An 18,850-nucleotide genomic window follows, 5' to 3' on the forward strand; every position below is an offset into this window, starting at 1 on the left:
ATTTTGCCAAGTTAGTTTTACTAGAAGATCCATAAATTTGGCAGGCATAATCCATATATAAAGCTTATGCAGAGTTTTTCACTTTGCCCCCCAGTTAAAATGTGATATCACCTTAAGTATATTTATTTAGTGATTGTTTAACTCTGTTGGCAATGAGGTCATCTATATGAGAACCAAAGATAAGTTTCTTATCAGATATCACCCCAAGAAACTAAACTTCATCTTCATAAGACTCTAGCGACTTGATTCTGGATGGCAAAAGCATTTTGGATCTCCCTTGATAATATTAATAGTGGGTCTATAGTACTTCTAGCCTTTGAGAATCCAAATTGCCTATTGGATAAAGATTTTTTGTTTCTAAATACCAAACCAATCTGTTATTCACCATTCTTTCAAATAGCTTACATACACAGCTTGTGAGAGCTATAGGCTTGTAACTTTGAGTTAGTTCTGGTTTAGTGAACAGATCCCCTCATGAGAAAATCTAAAACAGGTTTTGGGTAGTGGACAGATCCCCTCTGGGGAGTACAGTATTAATATTACGCACCATACGATTTGGCTGTATCGAGCGCAAAAGAGTTTCTATCACTTCAATGGCCCATAAATGAATGGTTGGCAACTTTAGAATTCAGCTCAGCTCCGTGAGCATCTCAGGGAGATCAGTATTGTTCTTTACTTGATAGGGGATGTCTTGCTCCTCTCTCTCCCATGACGTCTTTTTTATTTATTTTCTCGTAAATGCACCCAGGGATTCTTTTATGATATGTTGTCAGTTATAATTGTAATTTTGCAAAGAAAAGTTCAAAGAAATATTAGAAAAAACATCTATACCTCCAAAAAAGTTACTGCATCTCTTGATCTCAGTAAATTTACGTAAATATTTCGCAACAAATATATAGGAAGTCCCTGGTTACCAGAGGGGGGGTTCCATTCTGACGGCGTGACAATAACCAAAAATCACCGTTAACCGAAAATCGGCAATTTTCAGGACTACTTCAGCGATTTTTGGCACTTATCACCGCTGAAGAGCACCAAAAATCGCCAATTTTTGGTTGTCAGTGCCTCTGTTAGGCATGTATCGGCGACAGTACCCAATTATCGGTGCCGATAAGCAGAAACCTGCAGTCTTCGGCACTGAAAATTGCCGATTTTTGTCGCTAGACAAACCCTGTAAAACCAGATCGCCAATAACCAAGCCTGCCAATAACCGGGGACTGCCTGTACTCAGAATTTGTTACCAATTTTAGTGCTTATCTGTTATGATATTGTGTGGGCTGTACTGTAATTATAATTTTACAAAATAAAATAAAATAAATTATTAGAAAAAACATGTATAACTTGGTAAAAGTGTCTTGTAAAAGAGGCCCCACAAAGGGTTGTAAATAGTCACTTTCAACTTCCCATGGAATGTAGGGAAAATTTTTTGGAATTTTTTTTTTTTTACACCATGTGCCCTTGCATATCTTTCGCTTTCCATTGTGTTTTCTTCTTAAATTGGCCAACCTTAAAGTTTGCCTGGTCTGGCAGGTTGCATGATATATAATTACCCCATCCCTTAAGGGGGGACTGCAACTGACGTCTTCCAAGACTTGGGAGAGGTATGAAATTTTCAAAGATCATTAAGGGCACCCATGAGGAAGCCCCTACTGGCATCTGGAAGGTGCTTTAACATTTCATACCTAATATCATCCTCTCCTGGGGACGATGATGAATTGGCTAAAGCATTCAGCATCTCGTCCATGGTGAAAAGTATATTGAAAGCCTCTGTATTTTGGTTTGAGGGGGAACTATTGATGTAGAATTCAGATTTGCTGAAATTCAGGAGAGTACTGTGTTGCACTAGATACTTTGGCCAAGTGCTTGCCAAATATCTCTGCCACTTCCTTAGGATCAGATATATATCCATTTGGCCTTAGCAGGAGGTGGAGGGAGGTCATTGGACAGTACCAAGGAAGCTGAAGGTAGATGCCTGCCATTGACAGTTGGGTCAGTCTCGGTCGACTGAGATATTCACAGAGGTAAGAGTTCCTTTGGAAAGCAGACAGTAAGGGTAGTTGCTGATGAAGGTCTGCCGCAAGGGGGGTGAAGTCTGGATACACAGAAGTATGATTTTGGGATTCATTTAAAGAAAGAAGAAAATGAGAGTCCTTTCCTAAAAACACCATTAGTGTTATGCACGACTTTCCATCCTTCTCTCCACAAGTACTTGAGGTATAATCATAACATGAATGATATATCCTAAAATAATGCACTTCACTCAATGTTAAACAAGAACAAAATTATGTAATAAGCCGAGATAAAACAGAGGAATAAAGGTAACTGTTACTGTATTGGGAACATACAGAAGTAAAAATCATTAAGCAAATAATGAACCCCAAAAAGAACAAGGTAGAAAGTTAATAGCCCATTACATTCAAAAATGAAAACTCCAGGCTAGAATTACATGAACATTTAAAAGAAAATGTAAAAAAGCAGTTGGTTAACTGAAAACTATTCCAATTGTGGACTTATGTAAGCGAGGAAACTGCAAAAGTATGGAAAACAGACAAACCGTAGGCTACTCACAGTAACAGTGCAGCAGTAGTGTGAAAATACAAATAATTTTACAGTAATCACCTTAATACACAAGATGAAGAATGAATGGAAATGGACTCATACTTATATTGTGTCAATGGCACATCATGAAACATGAAAGAAAGGTCGAGAAGTCCTGGAAGGAACAGCAACACATCCGTTTTCAGTAGATGTGCACAGGAGAATGAAAATGCCATTACTACAAAGACCAGGGAGATGGGTGGGCATGTGCTTTAGATTTTTCTTTGAAATGCTTTGCTCATACATGTGGATGCATTTTGCCGAGTTAAAGACTACTTTACAGTTAATGGGTTTTTAGTAGCCTCAACTTTGGAGTATTTGTTAAAAGTAAATTGCCAATTCACTGAACTAACAATTCACCAACAGTTATTACTGTTATTGTTTTGTCATCATTATTATTAGTTAAATGAGGCTGCTAAAAGGGATTTTGACAAAGGAAAAATCTATTTCTGAGGAAGGTCCCGTGTCACCCGGTGAAATTCCATTGTAACACGTATTTCTAGGTATAAAATGCTAGATATACCAGAGAAAAAGAGCTTTCAGGAAAGCTGGGGTTACTACCCCAGATCGAGCGTCTTTTCCAGGAAGACGTCGGTATAACGAAGGGTGAGTGAAAGATCACTACCACGGAGTCTTACTCAAAGATTTCTCCTATCAAAACCCCAGAAGAGAGCGGTGAGCCGTTACAGCCCCTACACCCAAACACCCGCCAGCTCGGCGACACCAGCGCCACCTACCTCATTCCAGGCTAGCACTAACCCCAGACTTGGCATGTGCAAGTAGGGGGGGGGGGGAGCAATAGGTGAGTCAGGGAGGGTCACCGGGTGACACGGGACCTTCCTCAGAAATAGATTTTCCTTTGTCAAAATCCCTTTTCTGAGTCCAGTCCCGTGTCAGCCGGTGAAATAGTGATAGAGAATCATGCCAAGGCTGCAAACTACGAGGAAACAAAATGTAATCTGAAGAAAAACATAAATTACGAAATAGTTTTAATCAGGGAATCTCTTACATGTAGCAAGAACACTAAACCTAAGGCACATCAAAAACTTAATATTACGAAAAAAGGGGAAGTCCCGAATCGGCCCCAAAAATACTTAATACTACTAAAGCATAACGACAATGAAATTTGCATAGGTTAAATGGCATATACAATCTTAAAGCTACACACGTAAACTTAAAGCTAAACACGTAAGAGACAAAACCAAATGGGAAATAAAATATACAGTACATATACACATATCTGGGGTACATGGAGCAAAATAAAAACCGCCCAGTACCCCACAAGAAAATACAATCATAACATGTCAGATTACAGTTTCCACTATAACAGAGACAAGATACATCAATATGAGGAGCCAGGCAGTGAGGCATGATCAACCAGGAGGATAAGGAGAGAAGTAAATGAGGCAGGTGGGCGGGGGGGAAAGGGGAGGATAAGGATATGATTAGTTAAGGTGGGGAGATGACACTACCCACAGCTATTGTAGAAAATTTCAGGGCTTGAGTGATTTTAAATAGTGGCGTTTAAACACTAGAGGTGATTTCCAACCCGTGTATTTAGAGAGTTCTGAAAAGTCCATATTATGAAAGTAATTAATGGAAGTAGCAACTGCTCGAATATCATGAACCTTAGGAACTGAATCTGGGTTGGCCTGTTTAATAAAATACAAAATCTGTTGTCTTATAGCATTTAGTGAAAGAGTACCACCTTTCTCCCTGATAAAAAGAGGACCCGACTTACTCTGTGGAGTTCTTAAAAGGTAAGATTTAAGTGTATATACTGGACATAAAGACTGGTCTTGTGGAAGGGCACCACCTTCCAAGGAGACCATCTGTCTTGTGGGTCTTCATTTTTGGCTAAGAATCTAGGGTCAGGGGAAAGGAGGACCTCTCCGGACGGGAGGAAGTTCACAAAATTATCACCTCTAGTGAGAGCCGATAGCTCTGAGATTCTGGGACCTGAAGCCAAGCTAATCAGAAATAAAGTCTTCCTTAACAGATCCTGATAAGAGCATTGAAAGTTGTCCATCTCTGATGCTAACTTAAGGACATCATTGAGAAACCACGTAACAGAATGTGGGCGTGATACGGGTCTCAGACGAGCGCATGCTCTGGGGATAGATGAAAAATAGGAATCTGTAAGGTCAATTTTAAAACCATATAGAAATACTTTCTTCAGGGCTGACTTGGCTGTGGTAATAGTGGCCGGAGCAAGGCCTTTCTCAAACAGTGACCTAAAGAAGGAAACTCCTAAATTAGTCTGTCATGATTTTGGCTTCAGATGCTTTCAGGAAGGAGGCTAATTTTTTGACTGCTGAGTCATACTGTCTAAGAGTAGAATCTCTTTTATCTGATTCTAGAAACAGAGTGTTAACAGGGTCAATGTTTGCTCCTTTTTGGGCTGAATTTTATAAAGTCCATAAAACTAGGGCATTCTGAATTCTTGAGGAAGCTGACACAGTCTTGGTTTGTACTGTCTGGGTCAGTATGGGCTTGGGAATCCGAAGACTCCATAATCCCAGTTCCTGAAGAAGAGGGAACCAATTGCTCTTCGGCCAGTAGGGGCTACTAGGGCTGGTTGACCTTTGAATGTCCTGAGTTTGTGTAATACTTTCAGCAGTAAATTTATTGGAGGGAACAGATAAATCTTCTCCCAATTGTTCCAATCTACTGTCATTGCGTCCGTGGCGTATGCCTGAGGGTCCAGGTTGGGGCCACATAACAGGGGAGCTTGAAGTTGCTCTCCGTCGCGAACAGATCCACTTGGAGACCCGGAACCCGGCGGCAAATCCATTTGAAAGACTCCCCGTCCAGGGACCACTCCGTCTCCAACGGAGTAGCCCTGGACAGGGAATCTGCCACCACGTTCCGCACCCCACTAGGTGGGTGGCTGACAGGTGCCAGCCGTGCTTGTTCGCCAGGGAGAAGATAGCAACCATTACTTGGTTTACTCGACCTGATTTGGAGCCGCCCCTGTTGATGCAATGAACTACCACTGCGCTGTCCAATACCAGCCTGATATGAATCCGGTTGGGGGGCGGATTTTCTTTAGAGTTAGAAAGACCGCCATAGCTTCCAGGGTGTTTATATGGAACTGCTGAAACATAGTGGACCACGTTCCTTGTACTTTTTGTTTTGGTGAATATCCCCCCCAGCCGCTTAGGGAAGCGTCCGTGTGAACAACTAGTGCCGGAGGGGGAAATTGAAGCGGAACTGTTTTGGACAGGCCTCTGACTGTGGCCCAAGGCCGCAGTCTTGTTTTTAAGATTCGAGGAATAGAGGAGACCTTGTCTCTGAGCTTGACATTGGCTCGACTCCGCCACACTCTGTTTATGTCTTTTAGTTTTGCTTTTAAGAGCAGGTCCGTCACTGAGGCAAATTGAAGAGACCCAAGGTCTCTTTCTTGGGATTGGCGGGATGCTGATTGATTTTTGAGAAATTTTCTGGTAGAGATGCTATCTCTTTCCTCTTGGGAGGCGGGAGGGATAACGTGTGAGAGGACAGATCCCACTGGAGACCCAGCCACTGAAACCGGGACTCCGAGTCAGGCGGGACTTCTCTCTGTTCAGTTGAAAACCTAACGACTCCAGGAAGTTGATGACCACGGACGTGGCCTTCTGACACTCCAGAACTGTTGGTGCCCAAATTATCCAATCGTCTAGGTGCGCTGCTAGGGATATCCCTCGGGACCGGAGTTGTTGAACTACCGTGTCCGCCAGCTTGGTGAATATCCTGGGCGCAATGTTTAGACCGAAGGGCATGACCCTGAAGGAGTAGGCTTGATTCCCGAGTCTGAAACCGAGGAACTGAGAGAAGTTCCGCGCAACCGGGACGTGATAATAAGCGTCTGAAAGATCGATAGAGGTGGTGACGGCTCCACACGGAAGTAGAGTCCGTACCTGAGCTACCGTAAGCATGCGAAATTTGTCGCATTTTATGTAGAGATTTAGACGCGACAGATCCAAGATCACTCTTTGCTGGTCGGAGTCTTTTTGGGAACAGTGAATAACCTGCCTTGAAACTTTAGGTGCCTTACTTTCTTTATTGCTTGTTTGTTGAGCAATTCTGCCACATAATCCTGTAGGATTGATGAGGGTGGCTGGTAAAACCTGGTCAGAGGAGGAGGGTCCTTGATCCAGCTCCATCCTAGACCTTTGGACACAATGCTGTGTGCCCAAGGGCTGAAGGTCCATTGGTCCCTGAACCAATACAGGCGACCACCTACCTGTGTTCTCTCAGTGGGAGGGAGCGGGTTTGTTCCTTCTACCACGTCCAGGTTTTCCTCTTGGGGTGGTGTTGGACTTCCTCTGTGAGGGGCCCTGCCTCTTCCCCCTTGCATCCTATTAAGGCCATGAAAGTATCCACGGCCCTCATAGGTGGGGTTGTATGTTAGCGAGGCAACATGAGGCGCAAGCAAGGAATGAGCTGGTTGGACCAGCACATATTGTTGGGGGTGAGCCTTTGAGGTGGAGGGCTGTGCCACTGCCGAGACCGGGACAGCTTGGACTACCGCCTGATGGTGGGGCCTCTTATGCCTCCTGAAACGCGCTTGCCTCCTTCGCCTGGGGCCGCCAGATTCTGGGGTCTTGAGCTTGTAGGCAGAAATGCCCCAGCGAGAGCGCAGACTCTGGTTGGCCTTGTAGCCTCAGCCATAACACTGGCTACCTCTTCTTCTGGGAAGAGGTTAGGCCCCCAGATCGAGCTCTTCACGAGCTTGTTAGGCTCATGACGGATAGTGGCATCAGCAAAATGAATTTCCTACATTCCAGTCTGGCCATGATGAAATCAAAAGGTCAGACTGAAAGCCTGCTAGCAGGGACTTAGCCAAGACCTGAAAAAATGGCTCATCTGCGCAGGAGACGGCAGTGGCTTCCGTGAAGGCAGACGGAGTTCAGGACCGGGCTAGCCTAGTCCGGGCATCAAACTCCGCCTTTAGCAAAGATTTCCGGCAGCTTGGGAGCTGCTCACTGAACTGTGAGGAAGCACAAAAGGGGTCCAACTTCCCAACAGTGAAAGTGGACGGAGCATCCGTCCAGAACTCCTCACCCCCCGGGAACACCAGGGAAGTGGGGTCTGTCTCCCTCAGCTGCGGTAATGGGTTGCCCTCAAAGCACGCTCGGGCCGTAGCCAGAGCGACTTTGTTCAAACAGGGGTGGGTGTTGTCTCCCAAGGCGAACATGGTGAAGTTGCCCTTGAAAGGAGTCAACTTTGTATTATCTGCCTGCCACTCCGTCAGAGTGCGCAGGAGAGCCGACTGAGCTTGGTCCCTAGGGACGATCACAGTCTCCCTAGGAACCTTATCAGAACGTACCCATGCTTCCTCTGTTAACCTCACGAAGCCTGGGTAGGGGGGCAAGAGATCGGCGGGGAAGAACTCTAATTCCTCCAACCGTCTCGTGCCAAGACCTTCGACTGTTAATTTGCCATCATGTTGGATGGCCCGGAGGGCGAAACGCCAAGGGTTCCCGACATCGAAAGGCGGGAGGTCCGCTGTGTCGGGGATGACGTACTGGGGTTCGGCTGCGGGTGGGCGAGCCATTCCCGCCAGTATATTGTCATGACTGGCCAACTTTTCAGAGATCTTTGTGAATTTGGTGTCAATATCCTCCGTGAATCGTTTGAATAGCTGGTTCGCGAAGGCCTCCGCATCAAAGGCAGGCTGGCGAGGAGGGCTTGGTTTTGCTGCCCTCTTACTCGCGCCTTTGCCGGAGGAACCAGACTTGCTCCCGGAGGCTACAGGTGCTGAGACCTTAGCCTTCGACGGGGGGAAAGGCAATGCTTTCTTGGAAGACGAGGACTTATAGCCCTTCGCCTTCCATGAAGTCTTCAACTTCAACTTGGGGATAGCTGATGGAGCTCTATCACCCAAGGAGGAAGACTTCACAAAACCTGTAAAAGAAGAAATGGAAGAAGCTGGGGAGTCAAAAAGGGGGCCCGCCCCAACAACCTCACCTACCTCGCTACTTACCACCTGGTCCTGTTCAGTGTTCATAGGTTCCAGGTCTAAGTCTAAAGCGGCGACGTCCTCCGAAACCTCGGCGTAGAGATATCCACTTGGGGTGGCTGGGTCCCATCCCGGATCTGCTGGATGATGGGGTGGCAAGATCTTCTGGCACCGCGCAGCCACCCGTGCGCCGGGTAGAGCAGGTCCCTCAACCTCAGCGTCGAGGACATAGGGCTTCCCCGACGGAACATCCTACCAAACCCAGCCACCCAAGCCCGGAGGGATTCCAAGGCAGACTTCTTGGAGGACTCGTCCGCCTGTAAGAAACCAGCAATTAGCCAAGAACGAAAGAACAGTCCGGGAACCATGTAAACAATATTCAATATGAGGAGCGTAAACGGAGGAAGACTGTCACTTACCGACTCATCCTGGACGGTTGCGCACAAGGCGAAGCAAACCTCACAACCATCAGGGTGCCAGACTATTAAGATCATCAGCCGGACCGCACAACCAGCGTGGGTCCGGCACACTACGTGACCGTAAGGTTGTTGGAGCCCAAGCCGGTGCACCCCTCCTCACAGCGAACAGTCTGTAAGTGGAAAAAGTACATGAACCTACCACTCCAAGCAACCTAAAGCTGGAAGGCCGGGGTATTTCTGACTACAACCGGAATACTCCGGTGGAGAAGAAAAACCCTTATCATAAACTAGGCCAATAAGCTCTAAAATACACAGAGTGGAAGGTAGAAAGCTTCCAGACCCCGGAATACTCCGGGAATGAAAGGTATGAGACAACAAGAACTCACCACAAGGGCTGCCAGTAAAAATAACGGTGGAACCCCGGTGTGGAGAACCGGACTCAATAAACATATAAAAATGAGGTGTGTACTTGTTGGATAAACACACTTATCTAAATATGTATATTCATAAACAATAACATTAAACAAGTGATGGTACAAAGAAAAATTACTCCGAGACCGGAGGGATCCGCCCCCTTATATAATTATATGAATCCTTCCTCTCTTACTTCCCGCCAGAGAAACAAGGTGGGTGAGATGCTCATATATACATAACATAAGCCGGGCAAGTATAATAACCCAACCAAGTAACCCGACGGGGAGAAAAGAAGTGTGGGATAGAGTGTTCGAACACGCTCGATCTTGGAGAGTAAACAAACCACCAACACCAACACAGCGATGCTAGGGACTGTATGGGAGGAGCGAATCCCTCTACCAAATGGAGGAGTCCCTGAACTCGGAGAAAACGCCATCTAGCGTCACCCGCACGAGTAGAGCAAGGCTGGAGGGGGGGGGGAGGGGGTGGAGTAGGGGAGAGTGGTAGGCTACCAAGAAAGAGAACAGGAGACAGGGGAAATATATCACCTGCTCAACTGCACACACCACTAAACACCCACCCAAGAATAATGAAACTTGGAGGGTGGCAGGACTACTACTGAGGGAAGGATCGACCAAGCCTCGATGCCCGACTCCTGACTAGGCAAAGCCTAATAGGGACCTAACCTAGTATAGGCTAGGAAAATGGAAGGAGTGCGGAGGGGAGGAGGAAGCAAACAGGGAGAGAAATTTTGTGCCGAGAACCAACCGGGACCGAGAAGAGGGGCAAGAAGGCAACTAGCCTAGAGGAGACACATCCAAAGAACTCTATTCCCCAAAGGAAGGAAGAGAACTAAGGGGCTCACTCTGCCCACCAAAAACGACCCTGGAGGAAACAGCAACCAAAACTCCTCAACCTGATGGCTCTCCACGCCAAGGGCAAGGGGATGGAAGCAAACAAGCCTACTCCACTAAATAACCACCACACATAAACATGGAAACAAAAATGTGCTCAATAGGGTGCGTAGCCTACCTCGGGAAGCGGTTAGATCTGAGGCTGCCGCCACCACGAGGAGGTAAACAATGAATAAAATAAAACCAGAGAGCACCATCGCCAAGAATAAAACAATTAGCCTAATACAGACTAAGAATAACAAGGAACCCAACCTGGGGGACCTGGACGGGCATCACCCTCACAAAGGCCGACAGGCCAATAATATGTAAAACAAAAAATAAAACCACCGTAGGGGAACCCGCCAGGAAGGAGAACCATGGGGCAAAAATAACATCTATAACGACAAGGAGACAACCCCAACAGAAAAAAACTGATGGGGTTGCAGCCTCACATGGTCAACATGGCTGGCGGAGGACGCCGTGGCATCATAATAAGATCTCAATATTTGTGAAAAGACGAGACCATAACAGCCAAAATATAGAACAAAACCCCACAATAAGATGGTACTTAACTTGGAGATGGTAAAACTGCTCGATGACATGGCGATAGATGAAAATAAATCCAAAAAGGCACGAGCACACAAAAGGAAAAGGTAGCAATCACGTGCTAGAAAATGGAATGAGGTAGGTGGCGCTGGTGTCGCCGAGCTGGCGGGTGTTTGGGTGTAGGGGCTGTAACGGCTCACCGCTCTCTTCTGGGGGTTTTGATAGGGAGAAATCTTTCGAGTAAGACTCCGTGGTAGTGATCTTTCACTCACCCTTCGTTATACCGACGTCTTCCCTGGAGAAGACGCTCGATCTGGGGGTAGTAACCCCAGCTTTCCTGAAAGCTTTTTTTCTCTGGTATATCTAGCATTTTATACCTAGAAATTCGTGCTACAATGGAATTTCACCGGCTGACATGGGACTGGACTCAGAAAATCACATTTTTAGACTTCCCTTTGGCAAGTGTGAAGGGTTTGTTCTTTAAACCAAAGTAAGGTAGAGTCAAGGAAGCCGAACAGTTTAGTTATTACAGACCATATAGAACAAACAAAAAGTAAAAGGTAGGAAGCAATGCAGTAGGGGCTGAAGGGATGCTGCCTAGTTTTAACTTGCACATTGCACAATGAAGTGGTACCTCCCTTTGGAGAACAATGGTGCTGTTACCAATATCTTAGCTGTATATATTTATTTATTTATTTTATTTCCCTAGGATTACTTCATGACATCCCGGCTGCTGACAGAGCTACTGTAGAAGAACTACTGGCTGAATGTGTAGATGAGGCAGCACCTGGAGGGAGATTCCAAGCAGCCCAGGAGCTACGAGAATTTTTATCTGATTTTTTAGATGAAAATGAAGATGGTGACCTCAATGATGACCAGGGTGATGATGGAGAGGATGAGGACTATGATGATGATGATTATGATTATGAGGATGACACAGGCAAGAAGAAAGGGTGAAAACCTTAAAAGCTTGTGATAGGTGGAATAAGCAGTTATATTGCAGTATTTATTTTTATTCTTGCTTTGTAGAAATAACACTTTACTTTCAGAATTGCATAGTATACTAACAGCATATAAAGTTCTGTGTTACCTTTCATTATACTGTATAAAAATGAAAAATGAATTCATCAATCTTCTAAGACTAGGTAATCCCATTTTGAAATGTCAGACAACGCTATATAAATTCCATTATCAGAATGTTATCACACCTATTACTAATTCATAAATAGTTGTTATTGTGCTCTTTATGAATTGTTTTTGTTGAAGAATCTGCGATTGAGTAATTGTTGCTGATAAAAATGTCATTTAGCCAGTGTATCTTAGAGTGATGTTGTGTAATGAGTGATCTGATTGGAGTATAATGAATCAGTATTGCTTATTAAAATGAAAACTAGTTGATAACTACTAGGGGTTCATCTAAAGTCATCTGTGTTTTATTTCAAAAGCTTTTATTGCCTATTTAGGCATAGGGACCAAATTCCATTTAGAACCTGCAGTGTGGTAGTCAGATGGCAGGTTAAACTGTATCCTTCTTCACCTCCTATAGCTCTTCAATTTTGGTGGTTTGCATGTGGTTCATATACTGCTGCCAAGCTTTTTTAATCCAGCTTTCCTCATTTTATGCTTTTACATCAAGACCTGGCCAAACCAGTACAGTATTGGTGATTGCCACTTATGTGGAACTAAACTGTGTAGTAACTTGCCTTCATTCTGAATGGCTATTTGGCTTTCACATGAATACTTTTACTTTATTAGTATAATTTTTCTATTACAAGTTCAAAAGAGCTTTCATTGTAAAGTCCTTGAATTTTAACATGATCAGTTGACCCAAGAATCAGTTTTAATAGTACATAAGCATATGCAGTCTTGAAGGATTCAAGTTTCAGAACTGGTTATATTTGTTGTTTTTGATAACTATTATTTTCTAAATTTTGGCCATATTATTATATTAATAATAGCTGCAAATCTTTTGCTTCATATAAAGTGCCTTTTACTCAACTACCTTAGTTTTGATTCAGCTTTTTTGTTTGTGCTCACAGATCAAAGTGATAAGCTACAGTGTGTGAGACAGGGTTTTAATATAGGATTGGTATTGCCATCCATCCAGCTACTGCTTTGATTGTTTCTAAGTTGGATTAAGAACTTTTTCTCCCCACCTAAATTGGCAATATTTGCATTTGTAAAGTATATAGGTTAGTATCTATGAAGGTGTATTAAAAGGAATTTTAATCTTGTCTTCAAAAGAGCTTATATGGCAGCTTTGAATTTGGTCTACAGGATTATTCCAATAACTGAGGGTATAAAAGAAAATTTTCACATTGTTATGTTGGTGTTAATTGAGCAAACTTGCCCGTGTTCATAAGGTTTTCCATTAGTCATTAAGGTTTTAACAAATGAAGTTGGTTGAAAGCAAAATAAAAGCAGCTTCGGTGAAATGGAGGGACATGACAAAAGGTAGTGTGTGACAAAAGAATACCAGTACAGCACCAGTGATGGTGCATAGTTCAGAAACATGGGCATTAAGAGGAGCAAATGCTGGAGCAAACCTTACAAAGGTTTCTGGTGAGATGAACAAATTTAATATAGTAATAGGTTTATAACATATAAAGTAATGTAATTTAAATATTAGATGTACTGTATTTAGGTTCTTACTGTCTTTTGAAAAAAGGAATACTCAACAAGAAGAAAATTTCAGTGATTGACCTATGTGTAAGGGTCTTGCTTGATATTATTGTTAGATACTGTTTACTGTTTTCTCTTTTGTGAATGATCAAGGTTGGCCCTGTATCAATTTTTGTTTTTCACTTTGGATGGATGGGTGTAAGTCTCCACAATTATAGGGGAGTCAATAGTGCTACCTCAGAAGCTATATTGATACTGGTTTGGTAATTGTGTCATGCTTCTTTTGTATGGATGGTGTGCCTTTGGGGTCATTTGGTTATGGATTTCAGAGGTCTTTCACCTTTATTAAGTAATTTTTTAAATGTCTTTTCTCAAAACTGTTTCAATAATTCCACTTATGCAGACCTATATGTTGTCCCTTTAGAATAGATTCACCATGTCACTTTGCATTGTAAAGTAGCATTATTTGGAATGAGTGTTACAGAATGAAAATTTTCTAATATAGTTGCTCTTTCATTTTTTCCAGAGAGAGTAGTAGAAAATATTTAAAGTTAGATATTTCAAGGCTATTCATTTATTTCATTGATTTTTTCAATTAAAACAAGTCCCTTGAATTTTATAGGTTTATGCCGAGTGTAATTGAAGACATATCGTACTATCGGAACAAATTATTTTGAAGAATAGTAATAGGCAAATGCTTACTTTTATGAGATATTTTGGAGAAAAACAATTTTTTGAAAAGGCTTTAAGAAGGCAGGGTGTAATTTTTACAAAAAGCATAATAATGAATACAGGACTAGATTTATAAATTAAAAGTTTTATATTACTTTTTTTGAACTGTTTGTAGGAATGTTTGATATACTAATCCATTGCTGTATTTGTATTATAAACATTATTGGTCTCTGAGGATTAAATATTAAAAAAAATGAAGGTCAACTTGGTCATTATCAGTGTGTGTTAAAATTTCTAACAAGTAGTTGGGATTTGATTAGGTGTAAGTTGATTTGGAATTTCAGATTTGTATGATAGAAATTTTATTTTTTTAATAACTTGTGGATGCCTATTTTGATTATGGCTGGAAATTTTCAAATTGAAGTACTGTACTGTTCAGTACCTATTTTATTGTAGATTATATATATATACAGAATAGATATATACACACTTGTAAAGAGGAAGGCTGTGCAGTCTTTGTAATTGCTTACTAAAATAGAAAGTAGATTACATTTCGAGAAGGACAATGCAATTTACGCACAAGTGACACAACAAAAAGGTAATCACAAAATACACATGAAAAGCTATTATTTAAGTTCGTTAGAATTTAATGTAACTGTACAAAGAAAAAGCAAATGCTATCAGTTAGTTGTGTGGTAGTGTAGGCCTTAAAAGATAATGTACCCTGGACTCATAATTGGATATTGAGGGCATCTACTGGAAAATGCTGCTGTGTTTAGTATTACTAATAGTTATAAGACAAGTAGTGCAGTGTAGAAATACTGATAGACATTGTAGATAGAATATTGGCAATTAAGTACATTATGGTACTTATATGAAGTACTGTTTGCTGCTTCTACATAGACAAAGATATTAAACTGAATATCTTGCAACAAATTTTAATCTTCACAAAGAGCAAAAATGGCTAACATGGGAAAATGAGGGTTTCATGTAGATTATTTGTAACATATATGTCTTGATTAATAATAATTTTGACAGCATTTCAATGTTGGTTTCTTTGAAGTGAAATTAGTGTAAGGGATACATTGTTTTGCATGTGCTGATGCTACATCTCATTCTTGTCCACTAATTACCAACAATGCTGTTATTGTTGTGATTTCATGTAAAATTATTTGTGTTTTAAATTTTGTAATAATGGCTGCTTGAGATTTGTACTAGTAATGTGAGTTTATCTCAAAGACTTTATTGTTGTGGGATTTGTCATTTGATAGACATTTAAAATTTGAGTAATCATATATTATGCCATTGGAAAAAAGTTATGACAATCACCATAAAGTTACAGTCACAAGTTTTTATACTAACTTACTTTTCAGTCTATATTTTTATCATGTTACATGCTCCCTATATTACCAAGTACCTCTTCAGTTTTAATTTTAAAAACTGCATTTTCCTCATAGAGTATCAAGTTTTTTTCCCAGTGGGATGTATTGTCCTCTCTGTTGTAAAGCCACTGTCTCACTGCAAAATTTGAAAAGGAAATTGTAATTAGACATTGAAAGGAGATTATTAACTTTAAGTAGCTCTCTGCTGAATGTTTATTTCTGTGCATATGTTTTTATAACCCATATTTGGCTCTTCTTAGGCAGTGTTTTCTCATTACTAAAATGTTTTATTTTTTTACTTTTAGTTAGCTGGTTTGTACACTCTTCATGAAATATTAACATTATCTCTTCTGATTAACGGTGTCTTTGTGCATGGACCCATTATGTATGTTACCTTTTGATCACTAAGAATGAAAAGTTGTTTCAGAATTGTGTTTTGTAGTTATGTTTAGCATTTTGTATGTTCTAATTCTGATGCATATCATGTATTTCACCAGTTCTTTTTATGATTCTCTTTAGCAAGATCGTACCATATTACTGAATTTTTATATTTATGTCATCTGCATTTTGATTAAAAAATGTGCTAAAGATTTAGGTTTGTATGTTTATGTCATGAAAAATTTGCAGATGCTCTTGCTTCTCTTAATGTAGATCAAAATCTGGAGGAGTAGAAATCTCATTAATTGTTTGCAGTTGAGAAAAATTTTTTTAACACATTTTGTTTTTAACTAATTTCTTTCAGGCTTGTTTCTTAATTTTATCATAAATAACAGTTCAGAAGAGGAGTTACTTTCCTTCCTTCGTGCAGTTTGAATCTGTGATAAAATCTGCCACATACAACAAGTTTTCACATACAACCATTTCTCAAAATTTTATTGTTTGAGCACCTTGTATGTTCATGCTGTAAATAATCAGTTGTAAGAATATTTTTTTTTCCTACGTATATTACAGAGGAGCTAATTTTTTAAAATCATTGAATAAAATAGTGTTCATATCGGTTACAAACTTCTCACTTTTACTGAAACCATAATACCTAGTTAGAGCAGACAGTTATCAAAACAGGTTGGAAGAAGCAAAATGGTTATTAGTTTCTAGGTTCAGCCTCTATTTTGAAAGCCAACTTTCTCAAGGAAGGAAATGGTCAACAATGAACTTCTTAAAGTACTATGAGCAGGGCACACCAAGTATATTCTCTAAGAATTTTGAGTTTGAAGTACATCTGTGTATCAAGTACTCTTCACTTGATCTTTTAGGGTTTGCATTTCACCTTTTTCATTTTTATTATTATTCTGGAACCTTTTGGAATAAGATTTTTTTGGGAATGGGTAGGTTACCCAGAAAACCAAGAAATCAACTCTGGCTTTGCAAAGAAGTTGATTGAGAGGAATGAGAGCAAATTGCCAGAATTGGCTACACAGTTGCCACAAGTTAGCTAGGAACAAACAAGAAACATTTACAACTATAAAAAAAACCATAATTTTGAGAGTGTCTTTCACAGAGTAGTGAGATATCACGTCTCAACTTGTGTATGGAAAATTTTTTTTAGAGATTTAATGTCTCAAAACAGTATGGAATATACTCTCTTTTTAAACCAAGAAAGCTTAGTTTACATAGAACTTGGGATGAGTCCAGCGAGTCCTAATCAGCAGGACCAAAGGTATAGCACAAATCTGGACATGGAAAGTCCCATGAACATGAAGCAGGTCAGTACATGCCCTGCTGGAAGCAAGCCAACCAGAGAAGAAGACCCCTTTGCTTGAGAGATCCAGCCCTGGTCTAGATAGATATGGTCAGGCAGAACTAACACTTTCAAAAGAACCACAGCCACATGTAGGAAACAATGAATCAGGTCGACTAAAATGTCAGGTGAGGACTCCATTCTGATTACAGCAAGTGTTCCCTAATTAGAATGCAAGCAGTGATTCTACATAACCAGATGAGGAAAAAGCTTTAGATGCCCTTATCCAATATACCAGTATACACAACCAGTCTTGGGGCATGAAGGGAGTTGAACTGTCTCTGATGACTGGTTTCAGGCAGACTTAGAGCTTCACACTGCCAAACTGGATCCTCATATTGGGAGGACATTCACTCTAGAGCATAGTAGACTAGTTTGCAACCAGGGTGTATGAAGTGCTAGTAAACTACCAAACTCTTACAGACTAGGGAGCAGGGGGGACAGATTCTGTTGCACACTTGTGTGTCTTTGTGGAGGGCTTTGCATATATCATTAGGCTTTCAGCAGGAGCGGTTGATTGACCAACCATACTTTATCTAATAAACCTGCCAAAAAGGAAAATATAAGTTTTGGTTTATATTCTGCATCAGTCCCACATCATTTAGTGCCATTTCAACCTCCAGGAAGGTATGTAGTGCTGCCAACACCCAGATATTCTTTCTTTTTTTTTTTTTCCAGTTTCACTCTCTTTACTCTTTGTGCTATCTTCCAAGTCATTCCAAATGGCCAGCAACTGTGGTTTGCAGACTGTCAAGATTTCACTAGTCAAGACACACTGCTCCTCTTAGTGGGAAAGTCTCCCCCATCATTCAATGACAGGTACCACTTTTTTTCATTATAATCTATGGTTCACTTTCCAGATTGTCTCTTCTAACCAGGTAATTAGGCTGTAATAAGAGAAGTTTGTATCTGTGACACAGATTGTGTCCTGAAATTTTTTTATTTACCTTGCAACAAATTTAGGTATATTTCTTTCTAAACATTTTAGAAAATATAAGAAGTGTAATATTTCATGAACATTCAGGATAGTCTTTATTTGAATGAATTGGAATCTGGTTTGTTTTTGTTCAATATTATGACAACAGAACTCATGCATCTGAACATTCATTCTTTCTCTATACGGTATTTGCATGTAGCACTTGTTGAATATTCACACATTCTCAGTGCTTTTGAGGTCTCCACAATTTTTCTGAACCTTCGGGGATATGACAAAAAAAGTCGTATTTATTTGCAGTGTAAAATGTATGTGCATATTTGTTCAGAGTAATGTTCTTCCGTATTATGCTTAGTTTAAGTGTTCAAAATAACACAAATAGCTTTACTCTCCAGCTCTGCTATATGCAGGTAAAATGTTGTTACATCTTGGAGATTTCCTCTGTAAGTTGAGTACTTTATTGTAATTTTGAGGTACCGTTTGCTTTCATGAATTGTTTTCTAGAAATGCTCTCTGCTCAATGTATGGGCATTCAGTGTCTTTTACAACACTTTGCAAGCTAAATGGTTGTACTGTAGTTTTGCAGAAATTAAATGTTTACTAAATAGATATTTTGTAATCCTTCAAGAGTGTTTCATTTTTCCTTTTAAATGTGGTAACACTGAAGAGAGGAAACAATCCCGCTTTTAAA

The 18,850-nt window shown here is 41.0% G+C and overlaps 1 protein-coding gene across 2 annotated transcripts in view; it reads left to right on the forward strand.

The window, feature by feature from the left end:
• Positions 1-18,786, forward strand: part of LOC136851628 (divergent protein kinase domain 2A-like) — a 178,835-nt gene extending 160,049 nt beyond the window's left edge. For both annotated transcript variants that reach the window (XM_067126015.1, XM_067126014.1), the window contains exon 9: positions 11,521-18,786. In XM_067126015.1, coding sequence (XP_066982116.1) covers positions 11,521-11,768 — 248 coding nt within the window. In that variant the 3' untranslated portion in view covers positions 11,769-18,786. The remainder of the gene's footprint in view (positions 1-11,520) is intronic.
• The last annotated feature ends 64 nt before the right edge of the window (positions 18,787-18,850 follow it).

This window comes from Macrobrachium rosenbergii, chromosome 23 (assembly GCF_040412425.1).
Source record: "Macrobrachium rosenbergii isolate ZJJX-2024 chromosome 23, ASM4041242v1, whole genome shotgun sequence".
Taxonomy (NCBI): Eukaryota; Metazoa; Arthropoda; class Malacostraca; order Decapoda; family Palaemonidae; genus Macrobrachium; species Macrobrachium rosenbergii.